Source organism: Ictidomys tridecemlineatus, chromosome 9 (assembly GCF_052094955.1).
Source record: "Ictidomys tridecemlineatus isolate mIctTri1 chromosome 9, mIctTri1.hap1, whole genome shotgun sequence".
In the NCBI taxonomy this organism is placed as follows: domain Eukaryota; kingdom Metazoa; phylum Chordata; class Mammalia; order Rodentia; family Sciuridae; genus Ictidomys; species Ictidomys tridecemlineatus.
This window is the reverse complement of record NC_135485.1, coordinates 100,503,534-100,531,197: the sequence shown is the minus strand read 5'-3', so window position 1 is coordinate 100,531,197 and position 27,664 is coordinate 100,503,534. Positions and strand designations below refer to the sequence as shown.

At 42.8% G+C, this 27,664-nt stretch overlaps 1 protein-coding gene across 2 annotated transcripts in view; it reads left to right on the top strand.

Annotated features, from left to right (window-relative positions):
* Nfkb1 (nuclear factor kappa B subunit 1) overlaps positions 1-18,253 on the top strand; it is a 116,808-nt gene extending 98,555 nt beyond the window's left edge. For both annotated transcript variants that reach the window (XM_005325744.4, XM_005325745.4), the window contains exons 16-24: positions 2,150-2,264; positions 7,647-7,848; positions 8,341-8,510; positions 8,827-8,929; positions 12,097-12,221; positions 13,146-13,212; positions 13,537-13,709; positions 14,513-14,687; positions 17,388-18,253. In XM_005325744.4, coding sequence (XP_005325801.2) covers positions 2,150-2,264; positions 7,647-7,848; positions 8,341-8,510; positions 8,827-8,929; positions 12,097-12,221; positions 13,146-13,212; positions 13,537-13,709; positions 14,513-14,687; positions 17,388-17,548 — 1,291 coding nt within the window. In that variant the 3' untranslated portion in view covers positions 17,549-18,253. The remainder of the gene's footprint in view (positions 1-2,149; positions 2,265-7,646; positions 7,849-8,340; positions 8,511-8,826; positions 8,930-12,096; positions 12,222-13,145; positions 13,213-13,536; positions 13,710-14,512; positions 14,688-17,387) is intronic.
* The last annotated feature ends 9,411 nt before the right edge of the window (positions 18,254-27,664 follow it).

The window sequence follows — 27,664 nt, the reverse complement described above, 5'->3', positions numbered from 1 at the left end:
AATGCTTTAGGAAAGTGCCAACCTCAGGGTTTCAAGCAGAGACCTTTGTTCTCATTCCTTGCAGCATAACCAAGGATGTGGTATAACCACTGGCCTTGTTATACAGTACAAGAGGAACTGGTACAAGTCTCTTTGCGTAAGGACGTGAACAGTAGAATGTTTTCTCAGGGTTAAATAATCTAATTAGCATTCTAATGGCATATAACCACAAGAGAAAACAGTTAGCCAAGACAGGACAGCCGCGTTTCAAGTGACATTTTGGGGACCTGCTGAATTGATGAGTGTCAGGAAGATGAGCACAGGCAAGTTAGAAAGGGAATGCTGATACTTGAAGGGAGGACTATGGAAGGTCTGCAGGGCACATCATTCCAGTGGGTGTTTTGGGGGAAGCACACATAAAGACCCTGGACGTACCTGAAGGGGCTGGGGAGGTGGGCTTCCCTGGCCTAAGCAGGAAATTAATACTTATCTGGGACCCACTGACTCACACAGTCAGGCTCTCTGAGAGGCCAGAGAAGTGGAACCAAAACCAAATAGGAGTCCTCTTAGAAGCATAGACAGGGGCAGCTTGGGGCCATCGTAGCTCAGCCTCTTATTTTCATTGAGTTTGTCTTATTTGGCTAACAATCTGAATCCTGGGGCCATTAGTCATCATAGAAATTAAAATAAAGAAAAAAATTATAAAGCCCCTTGGTATTGGGGAAATTCCCATGAGGGCGTGAGGATTTGAGGGGGAGGAGGAATGTACTTCTGCTATGAAATGCTGAGCTGCACATGGAAATTTTTAGGCAGTTTTTGAAGTGAATTTTTTTTCTTGATACATGTGCATCAGGTCCACATCAGACTGTGCGTCCTTTTCGGAAGTCTTCTTCCAGCACCCCGTGAAATAGTGAAACCCATTGAAAAATATCTGTCAAGTGCTAAAATCACAGTTTAAGAGTCTTTGAACCTCCTGTGCCAAAGTTAATCCCAAATAAATTATACATGTTATTACTAAGACAGAGAGGCCTAGGTAAAATGGCACCTATATCTTTGAATTGAAAAAAAATCTAGCCTGCTTCTCCAAGCCCAGATGTACTGCCTCTGTCCTCTGCATCTTAGTCTGTCCATGCATGGAGTAGTCCTCTTAGGTGTTCATCTCCAACTTTGTAGAGCAGGGTACATCTATCGCTTATGTAGGATGGCTGACGACAGGCTTGGGCTTGATTGCAAGCTTCACAGCAGCTTACTGGCTCTGTTGACCTTGGCTGAGTTATGGTGCACCTTTAAGTCTATTTTATCCAAGACACAAAGATAAGATTACCTTGAATTGTTGCTGTGATTACAGTGTACATCAAATGCTTATCATAGTCTGGTAAGCAGAATCTCTCAACAAACAGAAGCCACATTTGTCATTATGAGTTGTTTCAAATTAATTTTAATAATTAGTGCTCTAACAACTTAAAAGAATTATCCCAGGATGATGCTTGACACCCACCAGTATTTTCAAACTCTTTATCATCAGCCCCCAACATTCCTTTATTCTTGTGTTCCTGCCTAAAGCGTGTGCGAGGGCCTTCTAGGCTGACTGGACATTGAACCTGCCCCCCAAAAGACCACAAGCTAGAGAAGGAGTGTAGCATACAGAAAACTGCAGTTGCCTAACCTAGCAGGGAATTCAGATTTTTCTCCCAGTAGTTAAGTCTGCCTCCATTCTCTTGGGATACAGGAAGATCTTCAAAAAGGCACAACACTATACCTTGAAGCAGGTGGAAGGGCTAAGTAACTAAATTTTTCTGAAAATTTCCTTGTCTGAGAACATCAAAGAAGAGGTAGCAAAGAAGAAGCCCAAAGCTGTGGTGACGTAAAGCTAGGATTTGAGCTTAGATTCCTCCACCTTGAAGCCGGGGTGCCTCTGTACTTCAAGGGGTCATATACAAACACTCCGGAGGCCAGGCAGAGACCAATAGCAGTCCTAGATGAGGGGTTAGGAGGGGCAGATCCTCTGGAGAGAATATTCTACCTCCAATCAAGACATTTTATAAATTTAAAACGTTTTAGGACCAAATAAAACTAAGTATGAGAGTCAGGTTCTATTTTCAAGTCGAATCATTTCTTGAGACTCTTTTTGTTCATTAACACCTTAGTTAATTCTGTATTTCCATTCCAGTGTCTTACACTTAGCCATCATCCACCTTCATGCTCAGCTTGTGAGAGATCTGCTAGAAGTTACATCTGGTTTGATTTCTGATGACATTATCAACATGAGAAACGATCTGTACCAGGTAAGCAGAAATCTCAAGGAGGAAAACTGAAGAAAAACTGTTTTGTTTTGTTTTTTTTAATATGTGTGTATATATTATTTTGGTAATGTTTCCATCAAAAACATAACAAAACTTTGTTGGTAATTCTAAAAGCCTGTGAGTTGGGAATGTTATTTTTTGAATTAGAATCTTTTTATCTATGGTGATGATAGCAATCACCCTATACTGAAAGTCAGCATCCCGCTGGGGAAAGGCACACTTTAAACTTTAAAAATCAAAGAGTTACATTTTAGACAGAGAACCTAGAGTAAAAAATGTCACATCTGTCAAGAAAAATAAAGTTGAAAAAAAAATTGGGTTTTTCTGAAAAGCCAATACTATATGAGAATTCTGAGGTCTACCGAAATGCACTTTGACAACAGCCAGATTAAATGTATATCAAATCAAGAGTACCGAAATCTGAACACAGAGAGGTGAAGGGGTTACATGAGGAGGAAAAGGTGTTTTTCAAAAACTGAAAAACAGATCAAAGTGGAAAAATTGGGTACACCAGAGTTTTTGCCCTAGTGAGTTTTAAACAGAAATTAGCCGGGCCCTACCTGCAAAGCTACCCAAGGGGCTCTACATTAGAAAACGAGGGTAACTGGAGACTCAGTGAGAGCCTGATGGGTACATGCAGATTTCAGGGTGAGGCAGGGACGGCCAGTGGAAAGTGCTTGGACATATCCAAAGCCTGGGTGCAGGGTGTTGGGAGCCCAGAGTCCAAGTCCAAGATGCCATTCCACCATTGAGGGATTCTTCCTCTCCCCTCCCCTGGACCCTTTGCCCACAGAGCTGTCTTTCCAAAATATGCCCAGCCATCGTGTATAATTATTTACTAGTAAGAGCTCCAGTTCCCTGGGATTTATTTGTTTTGAGTGCAGAGCATTTAAGTTCATTTATTTCCTTTTTATTTTCATATTTTAAAATGTGCTTTAAAAGTACAAAAATATTAGCCAGGTGCTGTGGCACATGCCTGTAATCCCAGCAGCTTGGGACTGAGGCAGGAGGATCATAAGTTCAGAGCCAGCCTCAGCAATGGCGAGGTACCAAGCAACTCAGTGAGACCCTGTCTCTAAATAAAATACAAAACTGGGCTGGGGATGTGGCTCAGTGGTTGAGTGCCCCTATATTCAATCCGGTTACCTCTACACAAAAAAAAGTACTGAAATATTGATTTGTAGTTCTCAGTAAATTTCTATCTGGAAGTAGGTATTTCACTCAATATTGGACACTAGTTTTGTTCTCTAGCTGTTGTGCTTCATATCAAGAGGAAAATAACAGTAGGGACTCTTCACTAACTCACTGTATAAAATAACTAGGATGACGTCTGATTTTAAATTTATATTTAAAGGAATATCTTCTTCAGACTTTCATATCATTTTGGGGGCTGTTGGTATTTGGAAAGTCCTTTGTCCCACAAAGATTTATTCTCTCAGAGTCTTGATTGTTTCTTTAAACATCACAAGTGAATGAATCAAACCAAGAGCAGGATGGCGTAGTTTCTCAGTCCTCCTTTCAAAGACTACTTGCCTCCACTGTCTGTAGGTCAGATTCAAGGAAGTGCTGCTTGTTTTTCTGTTTATAAATAGGATCTGCAAAGGACACAGCACAACAGGATTAGTAGCTGAGATTTATTATGTGCTAAACTCCTTTCTGTATCATTTGGTTACATATATTGAGACTCTTCAATCCATTAGAGACTTCAGTTCATTACACAGCCAAGAACACTTCTGCCCCTTTTAATTCAGAAACCCTCAGGAGAATACAGCTCCATTTTCCCCAGCTCCCCACTGTTCTGGTTAATGGGCAGACAGTCTGGATTTCTTGGTATGCCTTTTGGTGACAACCTTGAATTTGAGAACAAGAAAATGCTAAGAAGTGAACTCTCGTTTATCTGTTGTCAAGTTTTCTGATAACTATTTTTGATTAAAAAAAAGATACAGTTATCTAAGTTATATGGATTATTTGGTATTCATCTTAAACATTTTCCCCAGATACCTTTCACTAATCTTGAAAGTACATTTCTGTGACCATCTGTCATGATCAAATTCCTCTCCCACCCACCCTGTAGAGAGATGTTCAAAATAGACCAAGAGCATGGAGTTAGGATTTTTCTGAGAATATTCTCTTTAAATTATATTTACCTTCCCCAACAACAACCACTCCATTATTTGACATTAATTGTTATATTGTATATGTTCCATAAAACATTAGTGTTTTCCATGCATGTATTTTTCTTTTATGTTTTTAATTTTAATAAATATAACATACAGTTATTGTTTTTTAAAATACTGCAAAAGGATAAACATTGGGAAGTCCAAGTTGCCCTCCATGGCAATGCACAAGTCCTCTAGCCCTACTTCCAAAGCTAACTGTTGCGTTTGTAGGTATAGTACTTTCCCAAGAGCTGGCTATATGTGTACGTGCAGTTGAAATACGTACTGTAGTACTCTCACATACAACCACCCAAATTATATTATACGTGCATTTGCCACATGCATTAACCTTTTTCTTAATTTTTAATTTGATATGATTATAGATTCATAGGAAGTTATAACATAGTGAGAGATGGTAGTGTATTTAATGGCTGCTAATAGGAGATTTCCTCATCCAGTTTCTTCCACTGGTTACGTGCTTCATAAATATAGCACAATATATAAACCAACAAATAATGCTGATATAATCCACAGGTCCTAATGAGATTTCTCCAGTCTTACATGCACTTATTTGTGCATATGGTATTGCCAGGAGTAGTGACATGTAGGTAGTCCCAGCTATTTGGGAGGCTAAGGCAGGAGAAGCCCTTCAGCCCAAGAGTTCAGTGCAGCCTGGGTAATGCCACAAGATCCTGGCTTCAAAAAAAATAAATAAATAAAATTGTGGGTGTAATGTTAATATACACACTACTGTATAATATATAATTATATTAAACATAATTATATGTGTATATATAACATTTATATATAACACATATAGCTTTTATTTGTAAAATACATATAGTTATTCGTATATGCATTTTTTAAATGTGTGACATTTTATTCTGTGTCACTGTTTCTACCTTGGCTATTTATTGAATTTATCCATAAAGTTCTGCATATGGTTCATTGTTATTGCTCCTGAACAGAATCCCATAGTGTGCCTCTTCACCCACGTCCTCTGGTAGATTTGTGGGTTGCTGCGACATTTGAGCATGTACTTGGTCCTCCGTGTGACATCTGCTGGAGACACACGTGGTACCACAAGACATGGCATGTGTGGTCCCAGAGTCCCACACTTATAATTGTTTAAGATACAACCCTGGGTTTTAAGATCCAGAAACCTAAAATGTCACAGAAAACATTTGGTGGCACTGAAGGAAAAACTTTTTTAAAAAGAAAATTTTTTTCCTGATAAGAAAATTTGTATGGCATAAAAAACTATAGTAAAACTAGGGATAAATCTCAATTTCTGAATTATATGTATAAGTACCTGTAATTATACACATACACACACACCCCTTATAACTTGAGGTCTTTTTTACAGTGTCATTCTTTCTTTTTCCTACTTCCCTTGGCAGTCTAGTAAGCACAGCCTTTGTTGACTGATTCATTTTTGAGTTGAAGGCTCTTGGTAACAACACCACAAGTTTTGAGAAGATCATTCCATTTCAAGCCAGGATTTATAATTCTAGTATGTGAAAGAATCGAGCGAGAATGATAAGTTAGCAACACACACACTCCGGTCTCATTTCTGCTGGGTTCCAGAATTGCTGTAACTGCCATGTACACAGCCTGGCCATCTTCATGTGGCAGCTCCCTGTGGCGTGGCCGCCCACAATGTCTAGGATGTTGGTGGCTCCCCTTCCACTGCGGCCGTGGCCAGCAACTGCTTGCTATAAGGGAGTTTAGACAAATCGCCGCTGGGCAGGCTGGCTTTTCTAGTTAGGCTCCTGTGAAATAGACTGATTTTTATTCTTAAAAATATACCCTGTTCTCTGTCAGCGATTCAGTTTTTTTTGAAAGATGCTTTCAAGGTTGGGTTCGTTGCTGTGTTTTGAAAACACAGCTTTTGAAACATCACATTTGCATTCGCCCACCACTTTGTGGGCAGGGTAGTCTAATGAACTGTTTTATCTCTTAGGTTCCAGCAACTCAGCTTTTCTGTTCATCTGAGCCCTTTTAGTGACATAGTTGTATTGTCCTCATTATGCCACTTATAATCACCAACTATGAATCGGAAGTAGGGGAGTTACAAGGAACCCAGTCTATGCAACAATATTTTTTAACTTAATGCAGTTATTTTCTGTATCAGTATATAATGATGGCCCCTTTGTTAATCTTTTTTTTTTATTGGAAGTCTATTTACATTCCTTCAGTAAAATCATAGTCTTGATTTGCTAACAAATGGGATTATCAACTGAAGTTAGATTGTTACTAGAAACTCAAAAGGACCATATTTACTATGATATGAGCTAAAGAAATGACAAATGGGCTATGTTAAGAAACAAGAAATCTAGGGCTGGGGATGTGGCTCAAGTGGTAACGCACTCGCCTGGCATGTGCGGGGCACTGGGTTCGATCCTCAGCACCACGTAAAATAAAAAAGATGTTGTGTCCGCTGAAAACGGAAAAATAAATATTAAAAAATATTTTCTCTCTCTCTCTCTCTCTCTCTCTCTCTCTCTCTCTCTCTCTCTCTCTCTTTCTCTCTCTCTCTCTCTCAAAAAAAAAAGAAAGAAACAAGAAATCTAGATAGGGAAGAGGGATGGGAGGGAAAGGGAGGATGCAGGGGATTAGCAAGGATGGTGGAATGTGATGGTCATCATTATACAAAGTACATGTATGAAGACTTGAATTCGGTGTCAACATACCTTATATACACAGATATGAAGAATTGTGGTATATATGTGTATTAAGAATTGTAATGTGGGCTGGCGTTGTGGCTCAGTGGTAGCGCGCTCACCTAGCAAGCGCGAGGCCCTGGGTTCGAACCTCAGCACCACATGGAAACAAATAGAGGTATTGTGTCTAACTACAACTAAAAAAATAAATATTTTTAAAAAGAAAGAATTATAATGCAAAAAAAAAAAATAACAAAGTACACGTATAATGGCAAAAAAACGAAACAAGAAAGCTGTTGAAAGTGATAAATGTAAAATCACCCTAATAATCTCAATTATGGAATGATTAAATGTTAGTTTAGTGCACTTGCTTTGTTAGAAGATGGTATGCAACAGGGAGCTCCTTTGCCAAGGTCAGGAGATAATCTAGGAATGAGAAAGGGCCCTGGAGTCTGATGTCCTGTACTGCTATGACAGCTCCCAACCTGTGGGCTGTAGATGCTCACCACTGACAGTGAATCTCCTTCCCTTTCTCTACTTAGACGCCCTTGCACTTGGCAGTGATCACTAAGCAAGAAGATGTGGTAGAGGACTTGCTGAGTGCCGGGGCTGACCTGAGCCTTCTGGACCGCTTGGGTAACTCTGTTTTGCACCTAGCTGCCAAAGAAGGACATGATAAAGTTCTCAGTGTCTTACTCAAGCACAAAAAGGCAGCACTACTTATCGACCATCCCAACGGGGAAGGTAAGAGTCACCATTGCTAGTACAACCTTCTCCTGTTCACCTTCTAGATGCTCACTCATGTGTGTTACTTGAGTTTCACTCACAGTGCTTTTCCTTAGTCACCTGGAGTTGGTCCTATCTTGGTGGAATTTTGTGGCTCACTGTAACTAATGCCTTTAAAGACAATTTGGAATGGTTAGTCAGTAGGAGGAAAAAGCAGAGGCTTGAGCAAACATTCGTCTTGAAGTACATAAAGCATCATTTATTTGGAGAATGTTTATTTATTCAGTGTCTCTTGAGAGCATAATAGGAGACTGTGGGTTTTTAAGACAGAACAATAGACTTACAGAGCCTTTACAGAAAACCCTGAGCTGAGACTCTTTCAACACTGTTAGTGCTGAAACCTGACGGCTTCCCTCCCTGGGATCCAGTTTTGCCATCCCTTCAGCTTCACTGAGGGCTGTCAGTGAGCAGCATCCCCACCCTGTGTCTGTCCCTGTGCTTGGGCCCTAGGTCTGAATGCCATTCACATAGCCGTGATGAGCAACAGCCTGCCGTGTCTGCTGCTGCTGGTGGCCGCCGGAGCAGACGTCAATGCTCAGGAGCAGAAGTCCGGGCGAACAGCACTGCACCTGGCTGTGGAGCATGACAACATCTCCTTGGCAGGCTGCCTGCTCCTGGAGGTGAAAGACACACTTGTCTTTGCATTGAATTCCCAGGGGAGAAATCTTTTCAAAGAATGATGTCAGTAACAGCCTTCCTCCTCACACCTAGCTCTACTTATTTGACATTTTTGCAAGACTTCAGAGTAGCACCTTCAGGCATTCCCCCAACCTTTTGCCCCTCATCTCTAATTAGGGATTTCTTCAATGGCAGAGCCAGTCCAAGTAGCAACTTGGGGCTAGTAATGTGACCTGAGGGGTCATATACAGGGGCAGGTGGGGGCAAAAGGCCAAGAGCACCTTTCACTAACTCTTCTCTGTGTGGGCTTGTCCTTAGGGAGATGCCCACGTAGACAGTACCACCTATGATGGAACTACACCCCTACACATCGCAGCCGGGAGAGGGTCCACCAAGCTGGCAGCTCTTCTAAAAGCAGCAGGTAGGTGGCCCTGCCATCATTGATGGACGGTTATCTGAAATGCAAACCTGACTTAAGAGCAGCACTGTTGCTGCCTTGTGGCCTCAGACATGCTGCTGAAAGTGTGGGTATAAATATTATATGAACAATCACATTTTCTTTGTTTTTTTTTAAACTGGGTGAAAAGTGAGATGATATTTTTTTAATTTATTTATTTTTTAAATACACAACAATAGTGGAATGCATTACACTCATTATTACACATAATCAGCACAATTTTTTGTAACTATTTAGAGTATGTTCACACCAAATTATGCCACTATACATGTACTCTTTTTTGCATTATAGTTCTTAATATACATATAAACCCCAATTTTTTATATCTCTGTTTGTATATAAGGTATGTTGACACCAAATTCAAATCTTCATACATGTATTTTGTATAATGATGACCATCAAATTCCACCATCCTTGCTAATCCCCTTCCCCTTCCCTTTCCCTCCCACCCCTCTTCCCTATCTAGAAATAATCTTCTTTCCATACTCTCCCTCCCTACCCCACTTTGAGTCATCCCCCTTATATCAGAGAAAACATTTGGCATTTGTTTTTTGGGGATTGGCTGACTTCACTAGCATGATCTTCTCTAACGCCATCCATTTACCTGCAAATGCCATGATTTTGTTCTTTTGTAAAGTGCTGAGTAATATTTCATTGTGTATAAATGCCACATTTTTTTTTATCCATTCATCCACTGAAGGACATCTAGGTTGGCTCCACAGTTTAGATATTGTGAATTGTGCTGCTATAAACATTGATGTGGCTGTGTCCCTGTAGTATGCTGTTTTTAGGTCCTTTGGGTATAGTCCGAGAAGAGGAATAGCTAGGTCAAATGGTGGTTCCATTCCCAGATTTCCAAGGAATCTCCATACTATTTTCCAAATTGGCTGCATCAATTTGCAGTCCCACCAGCAATGTATGAGTGTACCTTTTTCCCCACATCCTCGTCAACACTTATTGTTGTTTGTCTTCATAATAGCTGCCATTCTGACTGGAGTGAGATGATAGAGTAGTTTTGATTTGCATTTCTCTGATTGCCAGAGATGATGAGCATTTTTTCATATATTTGTTGATTGATTGTATATTCTCTTCTGAGAAGTGTCTGTTCAGTCCTTGGCTCATTTATTGACCAATCACATTTTCAACTATTATTAAGGCACTATTTGGACCAGATCAGGGTTTTACTCTCATCATCATGTTAGTTTTTACTCTCTGACTTATCTGTATGTATTGGATTTGGATTATTTAGGTTGATTCCCAAAGCAAGGGATCTTCTTAAAGTAGAGTTTACTTCCTAAGAGAATTCTGAGCTGCGTCAGTCTCTGATTACATCAGAAGTCTCTAGAAGAAAAGTATTTAAAGACTTCCTTCACAAGAAAGGAAGAAATAATTTAAAAACTTCATTTTACAAGAAAGGTTTCTTAGAAGTTGAAAGAATAGGCAAAAGCCAATGGGCTACCTATTGACTATTGTTACACATAAAACATTGAAAACTGCTATCACATATTGGCCTTACTGTGTATCAGGCACTGTGCTGGTATTTTACATGCACTGTTTCATTAGTCTCACTAAATCCACAATAACCCTTTGAGATAAGCATTGTTCATCTAATATCTTAGAACCAAGGAATCAGACTTGAGAGGCCACTAGACCCCATTCCTGTGTGTCACACCTCCACAGACCAAACTCCAGACTTTATCCTCTCACCATGTTTTTCCCATCTTCCTAGCTTGTGAGTTTGCAGATGTTATTCCATTTAATTCTCTAATCCTGCAAAGTATAGAAAATTATTTCTACTCATCTTCAAATTTCCAGTACCTTGCATATTTAGAACCTTAAAAAAAATGTTTAATGAAACGGGTATCTCAAGCTTGCCCTGACATATCTGATTTAATTTAGAAGTTATTTTAAAATTTTTAGAAGGTAAATGCTTCAGAAATTCAAGAAAACAGAGCAGGCTATGGTGCCGTCCTGAAGATATAAGAACTTTTCTTTGAGGGCACCGTATTTTTCTGCAAAGTAAAACTCATACCCCACATTCGCAGCAGCCTTTAAATTGAATGTGTTCTTTGCTGAGAGGCCCTGGTCTCAGAGGTGGTAAATTGTTTTAAAAGTCACCAGTTTTATGGAAGAAATGGCCTTCAGGCTAGACAGCAGTTTCTCAGATGAAAAGCCTAGTTCCAAACTCAGAGGCATGAAGAAGAGCACTTAAGGAAGAACAGCCATAACTCGACCTCTCCAGTTGTTAGTCCTGGAAATTGTTGGTCTTGGTTTCTCCACGTTCGTATGTTCAGGCCAGGCTTGGTGGAGTGAAAGCAAGACATAGTTCGGCAGTCCTTCTTTGGCTTTCATTAAGCAGTCCTCCATTTTTGAAGTTGGCCCAAAACAAATGTTCTGCCAGAAAAATAAAAACAAGTTCTTTGTCCCAAAAGGGTGTGCTGAGTAGTTCATTAGACATCAGGCTAATCACTCTCTAATAGGAATAGTCTTAAAACCTTTGATAAGTGATTTCACCCTAATCTTTGAGTTACTTTCGGTGTTTTGTGCTAGAAGTACAAGAATAGACTAGATTTCCCAAGATTCATTGGCCCTAAATTTTTTAGTAACTACACATCCTAGCCGAAGATTCTTTTGATGTTTTTCTATTTAAGGATCAGGGCCCTGGCAGTGTTGTACCCAAGAATAAAACTGACCAGGCTGTCACTAGACATCAAGCGTCTTTGCTCTTTTGAGTGAGGGAGAGAAGAAGGTGAGAGATGCTCATGGGCAGACCTAATTTTAAACATTTAGGACACTGACCCTCAGACTGCACCCTCGTCTCTATTAACAACTGTCCATTGGTCCTCAGATTAAGAGACATCTTTCAATTGAAAAATATCCTATAGAGTTGAATGTAAAAGAGTATTTGGAGTCTTATTTTCAATAATGGCCTTGGGTACTAGGACACCTTTATAGTGGAAGTAAATTAGAATTTAAAAAGATGTTCTTAGGATATTTCAGTAGAAACATGTCTCATGCATTAGAAATCGTCCAGGTAATTACCTCCAGCTTTGCTTTTGAAATGCAACCCCTGTAGGCTGTTGGTGGTTGAGATCTGGGTTTACCTAACACAGTGCCACCCAACTTCACAGGAGCAGATCCCCTGGTGGAGAACTTTGAGCCCCTTTATGACCTGGATGACTCTTGGGAAAAGGCAGGAGAGGACGAAGGGGTTGTGCCTGGAACCACACCCCTAGACATGGCCGCCAACTGGCAGGTGAGTGCTGCTCCGCCCATCTGATGGCTGCTGAGGAAGCCAGAGGTTCAGGAAGGTAAGAACAGATGGCCTTCGGGTGCTTTATTCCCTAAAGAAACATGCTTTCATTGTTAAGAAAGTCTGCCTGTCAAGAGCCAACTTTATATTTATCTTGAAAAGCCTATCCATGAAAGATCTAGGTCAGATGGGCTCAGAATGTAAAAGCGTATGTCTAATCAGATCAGAGTCGAGATGTGAGCCAGGTTAGAAACGAGGGAGCACAAACTTCACATGAGAGTTCTGCATTTCAAGCACGTGCCAGAATTATTACCGGCTGGATTTCTGAAGCCAGGATCAGTACTATCCTTTGCTTAGAACTTAGGTGAGTGATTTTGGAACATAAAAATAAACGGGGAATTCTTCAGAGGATTTCCATAAATATGAACAGATAAGTAGATTCAGAGCTTTCTCAAAATGCCACTGAACTGAGATCTAAAGGGGAAGAGCAGATACTAGGTCTTTGTGACCCAGAGAAAAGAGCCAGAGGGAGGAGCTGTCGTCATACAGACTTCTGACACCACAGGGGACTTTTCTAGGGGCAAGCACTCCACATCTGAAAAAAGAGAGAGAGAGAGAGAGAGAGAGAGAGAGAGAGAGAGAGAGAGAGAGAGAGATGCTTATGTGCTTCCTGATGGCCCAGTTCAGTTCGTGTAGGGCTGAGTGACCTGGAGATTCCACAGTCATCCCATCCCCCTCAGCCCCCTTCATGATGGTACCTCATCTGAAGGCTTTGCCCCAGAACACAGAAAGCTCACCTCCTTCAGTGACCCTGGATCATCTTCACCAGGTTCACAAAGAGCACTGGAAAGACTGGCATAGCTATGGATTTTTTTTTTTTTAACTTAAGACATTTCTGTGTAATGTGTTCCTGTGTTTTCCTAACAGGTATTTGACATCTTAAATGGGAAGCCGTATGAGCCAGAGTTTACATCTGAGGATTTGCTGGCACAAGGTAGGTTGTGGTGGAACCAGCTTCTCTCCACCAGTACTGGCTCCACACTGCCTTTCAAAGGGGGAGGGGGAGAGGCAGCACTATCCAGGGTGTCCTGAGAAAGGCACAGTTTTCATTTTAGAATCAAAAGGCCCTAGAGTTTTGAAAAGGGGACTATCTGGACTTAATCTACCATAAATATATCCTGCTTTGGCTCAGCTGGGCCTTCAAGTTGAGTAGCTTGGTTGCTTCCACTAGGAGGAAGGGCAAACCAGGTGGCAGGAATCTGTCCCTCCAGAGTGTCTCTGTAGGTTAGGACGAACGGTGTTTCTTCATTTCCTTCAGGAGACATGAAACAGCTGACCGAAGATGCAAAACTGCAGCTCTACAAGTTGCTAGAAATCCCTGATCCAGACAAAAACTGGGCTACTCTGGCACAGAAGTTAGGTCTGGGGATACTTAATAATGCTTTCCGGCTGAGTCCTGCTCCTTCCAAAACTCTCATGGACAACTATGAGGTACCACATCTCCTTATATATTTAACCATTTTTATTTAACTCTGTCCTGTTACCATCCCTGGCCAAGGCACAAGCCCCTTCCCTGCTCCTTAACTTGGACAAAGAAAACCAGTTCTGTCCCAAGGGCATAGGTGGGCACCCAGGTCAGGATGGAAGCCCATTTTCTGTGTTCAGAAGCTTTGAGAAGCTGCCTGTTTTTAAACACCTGGAGACTTCCTGAAGAAATGCTGCTTAGAGAGTTGAGGTTGTCACAAAACCACACATCTTCCTGACCCCAGGAGAATGCTCTGGTCACATGTCAGGACACGGAATCGTTGTTGTGCTGGGTGATTCCTGGTGGAGCCATTACCAGGTGGTGGCTTCATTTCTAAAAATAAAAGGGAGAAGAACATGGAATGTATTTATTTTCTTTTGAAAGTGGCATTGTTAGCTATTGTCTCTCTGTGTATTTCACAGTGTTGGCTTACACAAGGGTACTTTACTCCAGGTAGTGTTTTATTGCCTCAACACATGCTCTGTGTGTGTGTGTGTGTGTGTGTGTGTGTGTGTGTGTGTGTGTGGTATGTTTTCTCGATAAACTGCTTCTCTGTGATTTCCTGAGTGATCTTTGAGCAGAAACAGGAAACCTGACTCAAAGATAGAGTGTTTTCTCAGTCACTTTTCCCTCTGCCCTTTCCAGTCCCACATTGCTCTCTCACTGAGCAGACAAGACAGCTTGGAAGAGGACAAGGGATGGGTGTTGGTGTCTACAGCCTGCATGGCGACTCAAACACAAAAGAACACGCTCTTGGTTTTCCTCACAGGTCTCTGGGGGGACCATCAAAGAGCTGGTAGAGGCCCTGAGACAGATGGGCTACACCGAAGCAATCCAAGTGATCCAGGCGGCCTTCTGCACCTCGGAAGCCTCCAGCCCCGTGAAGACCACCTCTCAGGCCCACTCACTGCCTTTCTTGCCTTCCTCTACAAGGCAGCAAATAGGTAAAGATAAAAGACAGACAAAGCAGTGGAGACACCTCCCTGCTCCCCGAGGCTGGTGTCTTCTTGGCATATTCCAGCTCCCTCCCCATCGTCTCCTGAATATATCCTCTGGTAAGACTGGTCTGTCCTCCGTTTTACTCTCTACCCGTCTGGACGCTACTCTTCATGAGGGTACTGTTCCTGTTCTCGCTCTCTTAAGTGTCAAGAGAGGGAGATTCAGAGAGAGAAAAATGTCAAGTCTAAGGTCTGTAGAATGAGGACTGGAACCCAGACGACAGATGGGTGTCTACCCCCACCCCCGCCCCGCAGTTCTCCATGTGCTTCCTCTTTGTGGTCCCCTGCCCTCGGCTCCCTCTCCCGTGCTCGCTCGTGGCACTGACTGCATCTCCCCGTGTTGACCTGCCATCTGTCATCCCACCGGAAAGCACGGACCCGTAGGGAGTGGACCCTCCACACAGCCCACGCGTCCTGTATTTCTCGATCATTGTATTCTTCCACTCTGGACAACCATTTCATGCTTTCTGTCTCTAAGCCCCCCAGGACCCCTCCGCTCTCCTTACTCGTCCTGTACTCTGGCCTCACACACCATGGGGAATAGAAAAGCCACAAGAAGTGTCTCATCTTGGCATCGTCAAGTCTGCAGCCCCCAGACCATGCCCCGTGCTCACACGGACCCCTTCCGAAAGGGCTTAGTGCTGAGGGTCCCTCCCCTCCCGCCTCCTGCGGGTCCTGGCTTCCCTGATCCTTGCCTCTCTCGCCCCTCAACCCGCCACCCTACTGGATCACCTAGCAAGCAGGCTAGAATTTCCTCATCTCTAAAAACAAAACAGAAAAAAAAAAAAAATGGCCCCCTTGATCCCACATCCCCTTTAGCTGCAGCCCAGTTCTCTGTTCCTCTGCACAGTAGCACTTCTCAAAAGAATGTTCTGAAGCTGTTCTTTCCTCCTCTTCACCTTCTGTCCTTTACCTGAACCCCAGTGGGTTCTGTCCCCAGCCCCCCACCAGCTCTGCTGTTGTCATCCTTCCCATTTTCTCAGCATCACTGTCAGCCACTCCCTCCCACTTCAGCCTCCACTCCTGGCCTTTCCACAGCGCGTCCACCTTGCAGCTTCCTCCATGCCCACCTATTCAAGTTATAGCCCTCTAGAGCCTGTCCTGCGCCTGCCTGCCTCTTCTGGGCAGCCCTCTTGAGACCCACACCACTCCATTTGGCTCCATCTGTAAGAGGCACTGCCCCCCTCCAGGGGGTTAAGACCAAGTCTAAGAATTGCCCATGAGTACTTCATGGCCCTCCTCCCCTCACATCCAACCCATCAGCTCCCCAGTCCAGTCTACCCTCGTTTCTTGCCTGGTTTCCTACTGTAGCTCCTCGTCCTCCTCTGTGTTTGTGTTCTGGTGTCTTCCCTCGGCCCAATCTCTGGTCCACCAGTTACTGGGATCATGGGTCTCCAGTTGCGCTCCCTCCAGTTCATCCACTCAGCAAATCCTTATCTGGCATATACTGTAAGCCTGGCACTAGTTCAGGTTTTAGAGATCAGGCCAGGACCCTGCTTTGCCCTTCACTCTTTCAAAGACGGCTTTTTGACTCTCCCAAGTGTGTCCTCGGCTCACAAGGCTGGATCTCAAAAGTCTGATGCAGCCCAAGGGCTTTTGAACCTTCTTTTCCCCTTCCCTGGAGAGCTCCCTAACCAGGCGGCTTCTGGCCATTCACTTTCAGTTCCAATGTCACCTTGACAGCAGGGCCTCCTTGGGTACTAAGACAGGTAGGATTTGCACAGTGCTGAAAGGAATAATGTGTCCATCAGGAAAACACCCCAGATTTCCTGGTATTCCGTCTACACAAATATTTAAAGAAAAAAGTCAATTAGTATTATTTTTAAAATACCACGTTTCCCAGCACTCAATAGATACCAAAGATGATTGATTGATTGAGTAAATTAGTACCAAGACAATAGCATGGCACTATCATTAAAGTCTTAATATCCTAACACATATCTATATAAGAAGATAGCATTATGCTTAGTGTGTTCTAGACTTGTGCCTCGTCTCTGTTTACATATATGTAGGAAATAATTTGCATTGATTAGATTCCTAAAGACACTTTTTAACAAAGAATTCACATTAATTTTCCAGTATAGGTGCATTTGTATTAAAAACATCTTTCTTGCTACCAGAAATGTTTTTGAGGCTATGTATACTGTTAAATAACATGTGAGGCTCAGAGAGAGATCTCATTTTTAGTTCCTACTTCGATTACCAATTAGTTTTGTCTAGGATCAGCAGTTTCTCCAGCTATAAAATAGGTAATGCAGTGGTTGGAAAATTATACCTGATTTCTAAGAAGAAAAAAAAAAAAAGGTGTATTTTGAGTCAAGAGAATTCAGAAAAGATTTTGATAAACAAAGGCTAGATTGCAGGAGAAAGATGTGAAAACATTGGCCGGATCTGACATCTCCACAGTGTGTAAGGTCACTGATACCCTCTCCCTTCACATCACTGTGAACAGTACTGATGAGCAGGAGTCACAGAAGGGGTATGTGGTGGCTGGTGGAACCAGCGGGCAGGCTGTGTACATCAAGGTCCATCCACAGCCTTTCAGAGGCAAACTTGGTGCCTAGCTGGAGCATAAGGTGTATGAGAACAAAGGCTTTATCTTTGTCCTAGCTGTGCCCCCAATGAATTCATGCTTTCTCTCCTTAGATGAGCTTCGAGACAATGACAGCATCTGTGACAGTGGTGTGGAGACATCCTTCCGCAAACTCAGCTTTACAGAGTCTCTGACCAGCAGCAGCTCATTGCTAACTCTCAACAAAATGCCCCACGATTATGGGCAGGAAGGACCTATAGAAGGCAAAATTTAGCCTGCGGGCAGTTTCCCATGCTGTGTAAACCAAAGTCCTAAAATTCCACTGCATTGTCCAAAAGAAGGAAGGTAAAGTGCATCCAGAGGTGCTCAGAGGAACAGCGGCCTGCCTGAATCATGCTGGATTTAATTCAAGGCCGTCTAAACGTGGCTTCCTTTCCTGGTTTTTCAATGAGTTTTAGTTGATTCACTTGCAGATAAGTATCTAGCAATCCCCTCACTGCACTGAACTGATGTGACCTGGGGATGAGGTAGTTTATTGAGCTTTACTGGCTGCTGCTGGATTACAGTTGCTTTTTTTGTCGTCATTGCTGCTGTCCCTCTGCTGCATTCCCACTGTCATTAAAGGGTGTCCCCACCTGGTGTTCTTTCTAGCCGTCCAAGGCACAGTTGTGCATTCAGATTAAGGATTAAGAAAAGAGGTGTTTTAAAATCAGAGTCACTTAGTGTGCAATTAAAAAAGAAAGGCTCATTGCTTTTTCTAATGTGGTTATCTCAGTGATTTGGAAAAAAGAAGAACTTATCAATATTTAAACATGGTTATAATCAGTGCCGAAAATGATATTTTCCCCTTTTTCTGCATTTTGCTATTGTAAATATGTTTTTTTTTAGATCAAATACTTTAAAGGAAAAATGTTGGATTTATAAATGCTATTTTTTATTTTACTTTTATAATAAAAGGAAAAGCAAATTGTTGACCTCACTTTGTTTGATCTATGCTAATACTTTCCCAAGATGATTCTGTTACCACCGTTGACCAGTGACAAGTCCTTGCTTCCCCAATGCTGAAGTATAACACCAGAGAAGGACGCAGAGGCAAGTGGAGAGTGGAAAGTGGAAGGCTTTATTAAAGGACAGAAGAAAAGACTTCCTCCCGGAGGAAGAAGGGGACCTGAAAGGCAGAATCCGTGGAAGGGGAGGTCTTCCCTTTTTTATAACAAAGGTCTTCTTTTAGTCCTCCCACATTCCTGTCCTTTGTTTCCCTGTATCCTGCAGAGATAGAATGCAGGTGAGAAGGCCGAAGGTGGGAGATAGGTGGACTGGAGGAGCAATCTGCTGGCAGCCACTTCATTAACAGTTCTTTAGGAGGGCCTTGGGGATATTAACATTTCAATTTCCCCAGGTGTTGTTCTGGTCACCTGGACTCCATTCTTGTTATGGTCTCCATTTTCTTTATCTTACTCAGTATTAGACCTGATTTACCTAACTACACTAACTACCTATCTTTAAATCTGGCTCCCGTTCCAGATAATCATGGTGGTGGTGGTGGGGTGGGGGGGTCATTCCATATTCTGGTTATCACATTAGCATCCCCCTTTAGAGTCAACTGTCTGATCTAGAACAACAACAAAAAATTATCACAAGAAAAGTGGTTTAATCTAAGATGAAAAGTTCAGGTTTGCCAAATCCTGGTCCAGCTCCTCTCTGTCAGCCATGTTCGTCTTCCTGCATCTCACACACACTGTACATCTTTAATGTCTTTTCTCTGTCGCCATGATGCTGACAATAACGAAATTTCAACATACAAGAGACCCTTGCACAAAAAACCCTTCAGTATGAAGCTTTCTCAAATGGCTCTTCACTCAGAGTTGGGGAAAAAAGAAGAGAAAAACTCAAAACATTTTTGAACAAGATACTGGATACTGTGATGTGCAACCAAGATCCCTTCTTAACCAAGCACTTGTCTCCTAGATGCTGGAAGTCCACTAGCTATCAGCTCCTCAGGGAATGTCCTTAGCCACACAGAGCCACCTCTTCCATTTCCATGGTGGCTCCCAAGCAAGGACTCACTGGTGTGGGTGTACAAAAGCCTATTCAACACCAGGCAATGCTGCGGGGCTGTGAGTTCAGACTTACCCAGTAGGTGAGCTGAGGCTGTGACTCTCATCTCCCTCCACCCAGTCCTGCTTCCTTCCCCGCCCGTCTACATCTGTTGATCTTGAGAGCATTGCAAATAAACATCCTGCACATGAATCTCCATGTGAGAGTTAATTTCCTGGAGAACCTAGCCTGCAGAAGTGCTGGAGACCATGCTGACCAATTGTGCATATATTAAATCACCTAGTTTTGAAAATAACCCAATAAAGTATGCATATTTACCCAAACTTAGAGAGAATTTGAGGCTTAAAGAGATCAAGTAGCCAGAGTAAAGGTGCTTCTAAGCTTACACCCAACTCTGGCTAATGGGTTGGGGTGTTATCTTACTAGGATAAGGTAGATGAAAATAGATAATTGATTACAGAAGTAGACTCCAAAATATACAGGAATTTAGTATAAGAATGTAAATTTTATTTATTTATTTTTGGTGCCAAGGATTGAACTCAGGGGAACTTATCCACTGAGCTACAATGCCAGTCCTTTTTTTGTACTTTATTTAGAGACAGGGTCCTGCTAAGTTGCTTAGGGACTAGCTAAGTTAGTTGCTGAGGCTGGCTTTGAACTTAGGATCCTCCTGCCTCAGCCTCCTGAGCTGCTGGAATTATACGTACACACCATTGCACCCAGCTAAAGTAAAATTTCAAATAAAGATGATTATTCAATAAACATGTTTCAACTAGTTAATCACTTAAAAAAATTAATCTGAACACCTACCTCTCTCCTTTCATCAAAATAATTTCCAGGGGCTTGGGTTGTGGCTCAGTGGTAAAGCATTCACCTAGTATGTGTGAGGTACTGGGTTCGATCCTCAGCACCACATAAAATCTACAACTAAAAAAAAAAATTCTTAAAAAAAATTAATTTCCGCATGTGTCAAAAATTAAACCATAAGAATACTAAGATATGGATGAAAATCTTATTTGTGTGTGAGTGCGTGTGTGTGGGTGCCTGTATGTGTGTGTGTGCCTGTGTGTGTGTGGGTTGGGGCGGGGAGGGGCACAGAGGATTGAACCTAAGGCCCTGAGTGTTTTAGGCACGTGCTCTCTCTACCACTGAGCTATATCCCAACTCTGGATGAATAATCTTGTTGTAAGGAAGGCTTTTCTAGATAAGACAATTCTTGTGTGAAAACAATTTGGGTTCTTCATTTTACAGCATGTTCCAAATTATCTCCTTTTTCTTTGTTTTCTAAGAAAATTCTGTTTCCTATTACATTGCCAGTTGTCTACCCCCACCCACCATATTTTTCCAGTCTTTTGAGAACTGTTATCTATATAAAGTGAAAAAAATAACAATCCTGTCTTCCCTTAATTTTCACACAAGCAGCCCAAGACTCCATTCCTCTGCCAGTTCCTCTCTGTGGCAGGAAGCTATTGTCCAGCTGGCCACAGCAAAGTCTCCTGTTTTGTTATGCTCGAATTCGGGACCCCCAAAAGACCACCAGAGACCAAGATCAATGTAAACAGCAAAGAGGTGTTTATTTCGAGCTAGCTCGGTCCACGCACACAGCAACTGGTGACGCTGAGAGGCCCCGAACCCAGGGTTTGCAGCAGTTTTATACACTCTTTGGAGAAGGCAGGGACCCCCACATACATCTCTTAGCAAATCTTCACACACCGCAGGAAAATCAAATAACAATTCTAAGACATGATTAGCACATTCACTGGCAGGAACAAGTTGGGTAGGGATGATTGTTACTACAAAAGGGGTATTCATTTGAACTGATTGGCTTAAGCCAAGAGGGGTGTACGGGGTTTCCCAAAACGTTATCAACCACCATAAACTACTGGGAGGGTCATCTGGCATCCCAGGTATTTCCCTGTCTTGTAAAGGTCCAGAGGAAGAGACCACACAAGAGACTGGCTTCATGCAATTGGCAAAAGGGGATTTATTAATTCAGCATGCTGAGGTTCCAGGCTCACTCAGGAAGATAGAGCAGCCCAGAGCCCCGAGCAGAGGTCAAGCAGAGCTTAAGTACACTTTTTGGAGGGGGGGGGCTTTGCATACATCAGAACAAATCATCATGAGGCACAGGAAAATTGAGACATGATTAGCACATTCATTGGCGGGAACAGGTCGGCGGGGGTGATTGGTCACTCCTAAGCAGGGTACATATTCAAACTGATTGGTTCGGGCCCTGTGACAAACTGCACAGCTTAGAAACTTTACAATGCCCAGTCTTTTACATTTTAATTTAGGCTTTGTAGCTTAGAAACTTTACCCTTTCATTCTCATGCTGATTGGTGGCTTCTATGGGGTTCCTATGGGTCTCCACCTAGCCTGACTGAGTCAGGGACACCTGGCGCAGCAGATCTCTCCTGTTATTTGTAGATAAACCACTTAGCAGGGTGGGAATGTGCCTAGGAGTGTAAGACCAAAGGTGATGTCCCTTCCTTGGACAGGCTTTGCTCTGAAGTGGAGGCTGGTTTTTCAGTTTTACAAGGAGACTTCTCCCACGGTGGGATCAAGCCCACCCTCTTTCCCTGTGAATCTAGGCAGCCTGTGGTGAGGGTAGAAGAGATGCTAAGTGACTTGCAGAGTTAGGTCGTAAAATGTCATGTAACTTCTGCTCAGCACCCTCAGGTTCTCCCTCTTGGAACCCAGTTACAATGCTCCCAGGGAGCCAGGTGGCCACATAGAAAAGGTAAGTGCAGTTCTCAGCCTTAAATGAGGTCCCAGCCGCTGCTGCATGCCCTGTGGGATAGGCAAGGGAGCCAGTCTTTTAGCAATCCCAGTCCCCAACCAGGTGTCCTTGTGTGGCCTTCAAGCTGCCTCAGGTGGTGCTGCCCATAAGTGTCACTGAGCCCTACCCGAATTGCAGGTTTGTGAGCCAATTAAATAATGCTGAAGGTTTCACGACTAGGTGTGGAGTGGATTGGTACTGTTCTCCAGAGCTCTGACTTCACAGTTCCCATGCCAGAAGTTCACTTTAAAGAGAAACTGACTTGAAGAGGAAGAAGGAGGAAACAACTCATGCTGAGATAGAAAATTTATGCTTCCCAACTGAATAAAAAGCCCTGTTTCTCTTATCATCCAGAAACTGACTCTTCTTCCTCCAAGATCTTGGCTCAGGCCTGAACCTATGCATTGAGCTGAAACATGAAGGCTACCAGAGCTGCCTGAGTCCCCGTGGAAGGAGTGTCTTTCACGCTGTACCAGCAGATGGAGATAAATGCCAAAAGGGATGCAGAAGGTCAGTGGGAAGGCTACAAAGGGCCTGAAATAAACCTGCCCAGAAAGCTTGTTGAACAGCAGGAGCCTGGTTAAATATAGCTTCCGCAGAACTTTGGTCATCTTTTGAAGTTTCTATACTCTGCAGGCATAACCAGGCTGCTTTCAGGATCAGTGGTCATAATTTTTCAGCAGAAAGGAGGTCCTGCTGCTGCTCATTGACCCAACCAGGGTCCCCTGTGGTGGTTCTATGTGGCACGGGCATCCCCGGTCACCAGCCACAGAACACGCAGCCCCACAACCTGGACCTTGAATGGTTTTAGCAGGAGAAAGGGGAGTGGAAGGAGCCAGGGAGGGCTGGGTACCCGTACCTTCCAGTCCCTTTGAATTAATTATTTCTAACGAAATCCTCCAGACATCCCTATGAGGTATATATTTAACCCCACTTGATAGTAAGAAGACAGGTGATCTGAACTTTTAAGTAACCCACCCCAGGTTCAAATCCAGGTCTGAGTCCAAAGACTATTCTTGGATGATATCTGAAGGCCTTTCAAGAAATGGGGCCATATTTAAAAGGGAAAGAAAAAAATGCTGAGACCTGTTCATGGAGTCATCCTGTAACCAACCCAAATGCAAAATGAATTCAGAACTCCACTAAAAGGATAGATTGTTTGGTTAAAATGACTTGATTTTCCCTCTATTAACAAGCTAAATTGCTTATGAATGAATTATTCAAGGACTAGAGGTTATTGCATTTCTTTCTTCTTCCTGTTTTGTGCCTTTGGAGGCAGGGGAGGATTTTCTTTCTGATGTGCAATTCCTCAGGTAACAGTCCTGGGAAGGCAAAGGAGTCAAAAAGAGTGAAACTGAAATTCCAGTCATTTTCTTAAAGATCATGGGATTTACAGTTGGATAAGATCTTAAAGATCACTGTCTAAGTCAGCTTTTCAGCTACTGTGACTAAAAAGACCTTACAAGAACAATTTTAGAGAAGGAAAAGTTTATTGGCGGGCTCACAGTTTTCAGAGGTCTCAGTCCATAGGCAGCTGGCTCCATTCCTTAGGGTTCAAGGTGAGGCTGAACAACATTGTAGAAAGGTGTGGTGGAGGAAAGCAGCTAATATGATGATCAGATATCAGAGAGAGAGACTCCACTTGCCAGATACAAAATATATATCCCAAAGCCACACCTCCAGGGACCCACCTCCTCCAGCCACTACCTGCTGGCCTTCAGTCACCACTCGTTAATCCCATCAGGGGATTGATTCATTGATTGGGTTAAGACTCTCATAATCCAATCATTTCTCCTCTGAATTATCTTGCATTGTCTTACACTTGAGCTTTCAGGAGACACCTAATATCTAAACCATAACAATCATGTATATAAGGGCTGAGGATGTAGCTCAGTGATTCAGCTCAGGCTTAGCATGCACAAGCCTGGGTTCCATCCTCAAGACACCCTGCAATGTGAGAGCAGCTACTTCCCATTGTCCTCACAGGGGCCAGCTGTGTCAGGTAAATGCCAATCCTGGAGACTGAGTTCTTTTCTACTGGTTTCACTTGTCTATGTCATTTGGCTTTGGGTTTGGGGAGGCACTGGGGAGGAGCTATAAATTAAACAAAAGTCATTACATTATCATGGATTCCATTATGTGTACAATAGCCTTCTTCCATTACCCCAGACAAGTGAATAGTTACACAGACTATTCAAGCATCTTAGAATGAGATGGAAGAAGGGGCCACAGAAGCATCTTCTGATTTCCGTCAACTCGATCTTCCATGTCAACATCTCTTCACAAAAAAGGTTATTTCATTTAAATATTACAACAGCCTTGAAGAACAAAGGTATATATTTAATCAAGATTTTGTAGGCCTCTGTGGTGTGCCAGGCACTATAATGGGTGGTCATCACATATTACTCTACCTGTTCAAGAATCCTTCAGGGTATTTTGTCCATTTTACAGGTGAGCAAACTGAGGCATGGATTAAAGCATTACCTGCAGGATCTCCTGACTCCAGTAGTTTTTAATAAACCACTCTTGCAGCAAGCTCAGGAGTGAGTAGGGTGTGTCTCTTCTACTTAGCCATGAAGGAATCCAGGGTAACGGTCATTATTTCTCCACTACTTGGATCCCGAGGTCTTGCTGGGGTGATGGTCCCTGTCATCTGGAAGGGGAGTCAAACTTAGAGTATGTGTTGCAGGATTGAATGTTCCATTTCCTCTCATGTTGTGCTAGAGAAAAATTTTAGTCCCGTGGCCACACTAAGACCAGGGAGGCTCAGAGAGTGATGTTCTGTTCCCAGTATTAAAAACACTGTTGATTTTGGTGAGCAGATCACAGCCTGAAACCTCAGACTGTTTTTAATTCCTACTCATGCAAATATTCACTCTGAAAGTACCATCAAAGTAAATAGACATCATCAAAGGCAAAATCATTTTCCAAAATTGAGAATGAAGGAGGTGGGGATGGGGATGTGGCTCACTGGTAGAGTGCTTGCCTAGCATGCACAAGGCCCTGAGTCAGATCCCCAGCACAATGCCCCTGCAGAATGGAAGATGCATTTTAAGTACAGTCAGTTTATCTGAAGGAAATCCTCAGAGACAATCAAAGGCTATGAAGGAAGGTAGGATGGGAGCCGAGAGTACAGCAGCAAAACCTCTGCCCTTGCAGGGAGAGTTCTCTCCATTCTCCATGTTCCATTGTTCCTTCAATGCTGTGCAAAAGGTCTTGGCTCATATATGCCAAGATTGATGTTTTTAAAACACCATGCCCTTTGGGATCTGTATTAGGGATCTCTAGAGGAACAGGACCAACAGGAGGTACACACACACACACATACATATACATATTACATACACTATATATGTATATACATACATATATACATACACATATAGTTTAGTTATAGTTACAATTATAAAAGGGGACTTCTTAGATTGGCTTACAGAATCAGAAACTAGATAGTTTCACAGTGGCCACCTGCAGACTGGAGTGTTGGGGAAACCAGTAGCTTCTCAGTCCAAAAAGCCAGAGCCTGAGAAGAAAAGGGACCACTGATGCAGCCCCAGTCTGGGACTGCAAGCCTGGGAACTCCCTGGAGTCATAGCAGCAACCCAAACACCCCCTGAGAGAGAGAGAGAAAAATGGCGCCTGCATCCATGTTGGCTTCCTCCTCCCTTGACCCTCCTTCCATCCTGGCCCCCAGCCCATTCGGCCATACTGCCCATATTTAGGATGGGTCTACCCTCTCAGTTTCCTGTCTCACATGTCAATACACCCTCATCAACACACACACAAAAAAAACCTCCTAATTCAATCAAGTTGACCATCCATATCAACAATCACAGGATCCCACCCAAAGGAAAGGGCAAGTTTCATCTTTCTTGGGGTCTGCAGAGAACTGCTAGGACCTTGACTCCAAATTTTAGAGAAATGATACGTTTTTCAGGCCAGACGCATAGCAGACAAAACAGGATTCTAGAATTCCCTTCACCAGGATTGCTTCCTTGGATCCAGGAAGCAGAGTGCTGAGATAAAAGCTTGAAGAATATGATGGAAGTACCCACATCAAGGGAGGTCAGAGGTGATGCCAGAAGCTAGCTAACCAGATTATTAGGTCTCTTCTCTGGCAAAAAGAGATAAATACTTTCTTTATTTCTGTAAGGGTCCGGCGAAAAGTCGGAGGAAGAGACCACCAAGAGACTGACCCATGCAATTGCAGAAGGGGATTTATTGAGGATCCAGTTCAGCATGCTGAGGCTCCAGGCTCACTCAAGAAGTGAGAGCAGCCCAGAGCCCAGAGCAGAGGCTAAGCAGTACTTAAGTACACTTTTTGGGGAGGGGGGGAGGGGGGCTTTGCATATATCGGAGCAAATCAGCATGAGGCACGGGAAAATTGAACAACAACTCTCATACATGATTAGCACATTCATTGGCGGGAACAGGTCGGGCAGGGGTGATTGGTCACTCCTAAGTGTGGGGGGGTACACATTCAAAAGGATTGGTTCGGGCCCTGTATGCTTATGTGACAAACTGCACAGGGCCCTAGGCTAAATGGCCAGTAGGACATTGTCTTTAACTATCTCAGGAATTTCAGGTTCTGGGTGTAGCAGAGGAACTTAACAATACCTAGCCTTTCACTTTTTAATTCAGGCTTTGCAGGTTAGAAACTTTATAATGCCGTCTTTTACATTTTAACTCAGGCTTTGCAGGTTAGAAACTTTACCCTTTCAATTTCAAAACTGTTTTGCAGTTCCCCTTCCCTTTCCTAAGGCAACAGTGCACAACTTAAGGTATTTTTTTGCTTCAAAAATTTGAATGAAAAAAATTTGAAAGAAAGACTCCACACTGTGGATTATTTTTCTTCTGCAGCACACGTGTTTATCAAATGTTCTCTTGTCCTTGGAAAACAACTTTTTTTCTATAATTTCAAAAAATTATCTTGCAAAAAAAAAAAAACCTTTAAATGTTGTTATGGTTTGGATGTAAGGTGTCCCCCAAAAGCTCACATGTGAGACAATATAAGAAGGTTCAGAGGAGAAATGATTGGGTTGTAAGAGTCTTACCCCAATCAGTGAATTGATCCCCTGACAGAATTAACTGAGTGGTAACTGAAGTGGTAGGGTGTGGCTGGAGGAGAATTGGGGATTGGGGATGTGGCTTTGTAGTATATATTTATATTTAGCAACTAGAGTCTCTCTCTGCTTTCTGATCAGCATGTGAGCTGCTTCCCTCTGCCACACTCTTCCTCCATGATGTTCTACCTTACCTTGAGCCCCGAGGAATGGAGCCAGCCTCGTATGGACTAACACCTCTGAACCGTGAGCTCTCAAATAAACTTTTCCTTCCCTACAATTGTTCTGGTTGGGTCTCTTAGTCACAGCAGCAAAAAAGCTTACTAAAACAAATATGCATGCTTTCATTTACAAAATCGTTTCAAATATTTACTCTTTTAACAAGAGGTAAACAGGAAAGGGTCTTGCTTCCGGCCATTTTCCAAAGAAGGACCAAGATGCAGATAAGTCCAGAGATCTGTGGTCCAGAGGCCAGAGTGGGACTCAGTCT